At 51.4% G+C, this 6,943-nt stretch overlaps 1 protein-coding gene across 1 annotated transcript in view; it reads right to left on the reverse strand.

Annotated features, from left to right (window-relative positions):
* Positions 1-6,566, reverse strand: part of CCDC124 (coiled-coil domain containing 124) — an 8,332-nt gene extending 1,766 nt beyond the window's left edge. Inside the window, exon 1 of the mRNA XM_009705385.1 lies at positions 6,394-6,566. Coding sequence (XP_009703687.1) covers positions 6,394-6,552 — 159 coding nt within the window. The 5' untranslated portion in view covers positions 6,553-6,566. The remainder of the gene's footprint in view (positions 1-6,393) is intronic.
* Between the last annotated feature and the right edge of the window lie 377 nt (positions 6,567-6,943).

Raw genomic sequence — 6,943 nt, forward strand, 5'->3', positions numbered from 1 at the left:
AACACGGAATGCAGCTCTTGCGGTAATTTTAAAGCGCAGCAAAAGTGTAACAGCACTTTGCCCTCCAGGGAAGAAGGTGACAAGACAACGCAACAGGCCCTTAGGAGCTTTCTAGCACTTTGGCTTTGAGTTTTTTCCTCCTCTCCCAAAGCCTGTAAGGTCTGGCAAAAAGAAACAAGTAGTAAACATCTCTGTCTGGGGCAGCGTCACATGCTGCAATGCATTTCGTATTTAGGTTAGTTACACGGACACTTAATTATGGCTCTCATCCATTATTCACAGGGATGACAACGAACTGATCGAGCATTAGCGGAACGGGTTTCCTCAAAGGCAGCTGCGCAGCGAAACCACCCCAGCAGTAACACAACCTGCTGGCTTCCTCAGTGTTTAAGGAGTGGGAGCAGAATTACGTGCTTGGGGTAGGGCGACTTCGGAGACAATAAGCAAGGCTGGGCTTTGAGACTCTATTAAACAAAAAAAAGCCCCACGTTAAGTCGCTCCATGGCTCAAGAGTTTAAAGAAAAGCTCATCAAAACACAGAATCAAAGCCCACAAATGCTGAATCAAAACACACCCTCGGGCTGCTGCTGCTTCCATCAAGTGCAGCAAGGACCAGGCCTTTCAGCCCGGTTGGGAAGGGAAGGGAAGCCTCGCCTAGCTCCACTCCGAGCAGCTGGGGCCAAGGATGGGAAAAAAGCCATTAGAGGGACGAAGCCTTTATTACAACTGGCAGTCTTCAAATTCTTGGTCATTAAGTGCTTAGTGCCAGTGCCTTGAGACACAATGCCCCGGCAACTGGACCGTGCAGGATTTCAAAGTGCAAACTTGCTTATTTAAGACACCGGCTTTCCCTGCCCACTGCTTTCCTGTCAGGCCTCTCCCTCTTCTAGTAAAGGCTGAGTAAACAAATGTACCCGGTCTCCCAGATTAGGAGGGATTTTGGCCACTCCTAGAACGGGAAGGGTGTCACAAGAGAAGGGGTAAGACTGTCTTACCCTGCTAAAAATTTATTCGTGGGGATATACCTGAGCAAGAGCAGCTGCAGGGGCTTTGCCCACCCACACTCAGCACAGCACAGGACAGCTCCAGCTCCAGGTGGGATCTCCAGCTCGACCACCAGCATCAGGCAGTTTTAAGGAAGAATGCAGGAGAAACCCCAAAACTGGAGAGATTAACGTGCCAAAACAGGAGGGCCACAGAAATCACTGAAGGTCCAGCAGTCAGAGAGAGTAAGCCATTTAATTAGAGGTAAAGCACACGCAAGAGAAGCAGCACTGCGTATTCAGGATACTGGTATCGTGCCCAGAACACGGGCCAGTGCAAGGAAACTGTCCCCAGTCTGCTCGTCCCAGCTCTCAAGCTCAGGGGTGACTGGACAAGGTAACCCAGAGAAGGTGCTGGCGCGGCGAGCACCTCAGCAAGGCTGCAGGCGTGGTTGTGGCTTGAATAATTCAGGGGACAGATAAGGAGTGGATACACAAGTACTAATGACCTAAGGGAAGGGAGCAAAACATTTCAGAACAGAAATGTTATTTATAGTTAGAGAAGATTATCTTTTACCCTTGCTTATTACAGAAAGGGAACTGTCCTACAAGGCAGCTAGCTCAGCAGCCTGTCTCACATCACGCAGCCCAGCTGGGACGACGACACATCTGACATAGCAGAAATTCAAGGATAATGCCCTGCTGCTGATAGCTCCTTTCAAACAAAACCCTCCAAAGAGGACACATCCACTTAACAAAGGGCAAACGGAGACGCAAGCAGGGTGCAGAGCCTTCCTCCCGCACCGTGTGCTGCAGAGCACCTCCAGTTACTCCTTTTCCCCCAGCTGCTGGGGTAAGCTGCTCCCTGCTCTCGGGCATTTACAATTGAGTTTCTATTTGTGGAAAGTAAATAAGCTGGCACCATCACCAATTTGTCACAAGACCTGCAAAATCTACACGCTCGGGTTTCCCCAGTGGCCCGTCACGTCCAGGTCTGCTCTGCACCTTCCACGGTGCTCTGAGCTGCCTGCACGCCGATCCTGAAGCCCAAGGAGCCTGAAGCTGTCATTTTCGAAGACTTTTCTCAGATTGGGCCAAACCAAACTAATCCTTTATGAATCACCTTAAATGTCCTGATGAAAGAGAGGCTTGGATTTGTCTAAGTAAAATGTACCACTAAGCTATTGGAAAACTGGAAAGGAAAAGAGTAATTTTCTCCCTCAACATTGCTGCACTCTGCAGGGCACTGGGAGGAGCAGGGGGAGAGATTCCTTTAGCTGGACACTTCTGTTCCCAAGGATTTGTGTGTTAAAACGTGAGTTTCCAGCCTTGCAGAGAGCTGCCTGAGCAAGGAACAATTCATTAACTTTCAGAACAGCTTCCCACCTGCTCGACAGAAGGAGAACAAGGTCCCACGCACGTGGCTTTGAGTGCAAGCGGTCAATTGAAGCTGCAGCGCTCCCAATCAACCTCTTGGCATGAGGCCCCGAGGAAGGCTGGAGAGCCTGCTGCTTCCTGCACAGCACAAGAGCAAAGCAATGCAAAAAAATAAGGCAGTCGGAAAGCGAGTGGGGCATAACATGTCTAAGTGCTCACCAGGCTCTCTGAGGTACACTAGAGCTTCGAGACAGGATCAAGCACACCCCTTCCATCGCCCACAGGCAGTCAAAGCAAGCATCCAAAGGATACTGGAGCCTGAGGAAGTTGGTTCTGGGGTCTGAACCCCAGCCTGGTGTCATCAAGTGTCTCTCCGCTACATCTCTGTCCCCTGCATTGCTCACTCAAGCCATCAGATTTCAGAACTGTGTACCTGGTACCACGCAGACGCCCTCCAAAGAGGGAAGAACAGTCATTTGACCTGTCTCGCATCTTATCTGAATAAAAGCTGGTGCTCACAGCTGAGTAACTCTGCACTGAATCAGAGGAGGGGGGGGAGAGAAAGTCACCACTCGCCTGTCTGCGATACCACTGCAGCAGGGACCTGTCGGTACGAGCCTGCCAGCCCACACGCTGTGACCAACGGGAATGAGAAAGGCATAAAACTCGCACCAAGAGTCACTGCTCCCTCGTGCTCTATCTGCGCTCTTCTAGCACAAGACTCACCCTGCAATTTAACTTGAATCTTTCCCCAGACCCTGCACACACAAGTACAAAAAAGTCTCCTTGCTCCCACATCACCCGCACGCTCTCCCTTCGCCCTTCTCGCTGACGACACCGAGCAAAGCTGCAGGAGAGACCTCCACGGGACGGTGCTGCCAATGCCACGACACGCCAGGCAGAGAGAAAGGTGCCAAGGGGTTTTGAGCCACTGCTGGACAGGGAGGAATTGCTTTCCTGGCATACAGGCACTCAGCAAACAGAGCCCAGGCAAAACACAGCCTGAACAGGGAGAAGGGCTTCTCCCCCCTCAGCCAGACAGCGCCAGCGGGAGTTTGGGAAGGAGACTGGGAATGTGGTCACATCCTTCCAGCGGACACCTGGGCTCCAGCAGCAATCCCAGCCAGGGAGATCTTCCTGTGCGTACCCTCAGGGCACAGAGTGGCTAAATCCAGGGTTGCCAGAGAGAAGAAGGTCTGACTCCAGCTGTGAGACCTCTGCCCTTGACAGACACCCCACCAGTCCTTTCTTCCTGTAATGCGCCAGCAGATTTAATGGTTTGTCACCCTTCCAAGCCCGCCCGCAGCTTCACCCAGGACACGCACACATCTGAGGCTCTTCCACCACCAGACACACTTTAGCTGATGGCACAGAGAAAACCACACTGCGATCAGGCTGTGTCGTGCTTTGAGCTGCAGTCCAACTTTGCATAGGAAGAGTGGGAAGGGACAGAAAGGATGAAAACACCTGAATGTTAAAAGAAAAGCAGTTACCTAGGTAAAACCCTGAGTCTTCCAGCAAGAAGGATGTAGATTTTGTGCTTTCCAGCCAGAGCTCTCCAGGGAAGGTAACAAGCTGTGACTTGTGCTGAAGTGCCAGAGGAGGAATACACACATTGCAGGCTGGTGATATTAGCTCAGATGTTCCTTTACGCATCACAGAGCCACCAAACGAGTGTCATCCTCTGTTAGCAGAGATCAGCTCCGATGGTTGCTCTCAGAGCAGGGGGTGGCGGCATTTAAAGAAACCCCAAAACGCAGCAAAAGCAAACAACAGGACAGTCGTCTGCTGACACTGAATCTCACAACAGCAGGCACTGCATTTTGAACATTAAGCTTCCCTCCACCCAAGTATTAATGCTGACGTGCATCGTTGCCCCATCAGCGAGACCACCAGATTGCCAGGCAGAGCCACCAAACCCCGGAACAGAAACAGAGCTCCGCACACTCATTTATTTCACTGAGGCTCCGGTGGTCATCTGCAGGGGGGAAAGGGATTAAAGGGGTGCTCAGAGTTTGGTCTCAGCGCATCCCAAAGGCTTTCAGCCACTCCTGCCCGCTGGCAGTGCAGGAATTCAGAGGTGCTGCACGGGTGCGTTGCGACGCCGTTAACATGTTACTGCCATCGCCCGGAGAGCTGGGGAAGAGCTGGAAGAGCTGCTCAGCGCTGAGTGCGAGGTGCTGAGAGCATCCTCCTACACGCACCGCCATCCCCTCCTCTGAGCGCTGTAGCCGAGAGCAACACGAGTCCCTCCTGCGGCATATGGCTGCGGCCAGCAGCGCTATTTCCATGCCAGCACCACCCACAAAACAGCTACTTCTCTGGGGAAGTTTGACTCCTGTGAAGGGTTTGGTTTCTGTCCTCTCTATGGTGAGGATGGAAAGTCATTTACAATCTGAGTCACACAGCCCTTCCCTGCCGGGATGCGATGGGGCACAAGCAGCTTCTTCTGTTCTCCGTCGGGATATTCCAGCCCAATAACACTGGAGAAGCAGCTGAGGAAGGTTTCACTGATTTATTTTCCCCCAGCAACCCACTCATTCCTGTCTGTTGGCTATTTACTCACCTACACAAAGCCCCAGCCTTTGCTTAGGCTGTGGCAGCGCCTGTGTGAGGCTCGCACAGCAGGAAGAGCCCCTGCGCAGGTACAGTCAGGCTCGGAGCTCCCCATCCAAGCAGAGACTTTTGCTGCTGCAAGCTGCATGTCCCCAGGGGGGGTTGTGGGAAGGCAAACGCATTAAAATGCAGTGTCAAGATGACCTAGAGACTACGGCGATGCTGACACAGGGAGAGGGGATGGCTGAGATGCCGAGCGGAAACCATCTGACTGATTTCTTTAAAACCCAGTCTGAGGCTCTGGGATGGACCCCGGTTTGCCAGTTAGCAATTTCAGCTCATGCCTCGGCTCCTCTCTCCAGACTCCCATGCCCCTTGCCTGCGGGAGGCTGTTTTGGAGGCCCAGTCAAATAGGTCACTGCTGGCCAAGTCTTAAGTAGAGCAATAACAAGTCCTTGTTCCAGGAAGTAATTAGGCAGCTTTACAGGATTTCGTTGGGGAACAGCACACAGGACTCCAAATTCCAAAATGTCAAGACACGTATCAGGGGTGAACTCACGCAGATGTGCACAGCACGCAGCTATCAAGGTCACGGGGACGCGCTGGCTTCCTGCCTGCCCGGCCAGTGTGCTCGAGTACCGACACACAAAGTTCAGTAAGCACCGAATTCACGGAGCAGCACAAACCCAGTAACCCCATAAATCCCATTTATGTCATCAACAGAAGCCCTGTCTGGTTAGGATGAGGGTAAAGAAATCATTTGAGAAGAGGCAGCTAAGTTATCACCAACAATTGTTTCTAGAAAAATCCACAAAACCAGAAGGTAGATTTGTCTAATGCTGATGCAGGACAATGTCAGAAACCAAATAACCCAGAAACGAGCACTGAAGTGCTCTGTTTATTGAACACTGAGGCAAATGTGCCCCCAGGGAGGAGGAAGTTGGTAAGAGCACACCAGAGAGAGATCTTTGGAGAGACAGACATGTCCTGATGTGTGGAACACCGACTTAGGGAGGAAAAAAACCCCCACTTTGTAACCCTTAACACTGCCGATTTATTTTTCCTTCTACAAAAAAAAAATATCAAGGAAAAATTAAGGAAAAAAAAGCTAAAGAACTGCTTGGTCAAAAATCAAGCCCTGCAGCAGAGTTCCTGACCTTTTACTTAATTCAATTTTAAATGATTCCAACAATAAAGCTTTTACTGCCTCCCTCAGGAAGTCAGCTCTAAGATCCACCGCATTTCTGAATTACACATCAAAGCTGACACTTACTCCCACACTCAGCTTCTTTTAGCTCCCAGAGAAGCCACTAGTTCCAGCTCTCGTGCCCAAAACTAAGCGCAGGACAAGGTGTGGAGGCACAGCTACAGCTGGGGGACAAAGGAGGAGAAGCAGCCCTTTCTAAGAAAGCCTGGATCTCACGGGCTTAGCAGAGGACCAGCTAGAAGATACCCTTCTACCTGACTAGCCATTCACCTTCCTTTGTTCCTTCCTCATCACGTGTTTGTCTTCATCCTTCCAGTAGGCATCTTCCAGCTCCTGCTGACGTTTGGCATCGGCTGCTGCCTTTGCCTCAGCTTTCCTTGCGCGGGCAGCAGCCGACTTGGTATTTTCACCTTGGAACTTCTTGGGCATCACTCAAGGTGCTCTGCGGAGAAGAAAAGAGGTTTGGATCCTTGCCCCGGACAGGATCTTGGGTTCACGGTCACCCTGGGAAGCAGGAACAGCCGGAGTTCACACCATGAAAACCCCCTTTTCTTACTGCCTGACACTATTTCAACATCTTGGGTAGAACAGATCTAGCAATCTCCCAGTTTACCCAGGAGGAACTCTGCTCTCTCTGCCCCAGATCCTCAGCAGCGGACAGCTCCTCCCGCTTATTTATTGTGCTGCAACACCATGACAAATTGAGCTGCTGGGTTCCTGGTTCCGAGTCAAAAAGAACCACTGCCCTGCAAGCCAAAACACTCTGCTGCCGAGTCAAAACGAAGCTGGGTGCTTTCGTTCTGCACTGGCAGGCTCCAAG

Source organism: Cariama cristata, unplaced genomic scaffold, assembly GCF_000690535.1.
Source record: "Cariama cristata isolate BGI_N322 unplaced genomic scaffold, ASM69053v1 scaffold35778, whole genome shotgun sequence".
NCBI lineage: Eukaryota > Metazoa > Chordata > Aves > Cariamiformes > Cariamidae > Cariama > Cariama cristata.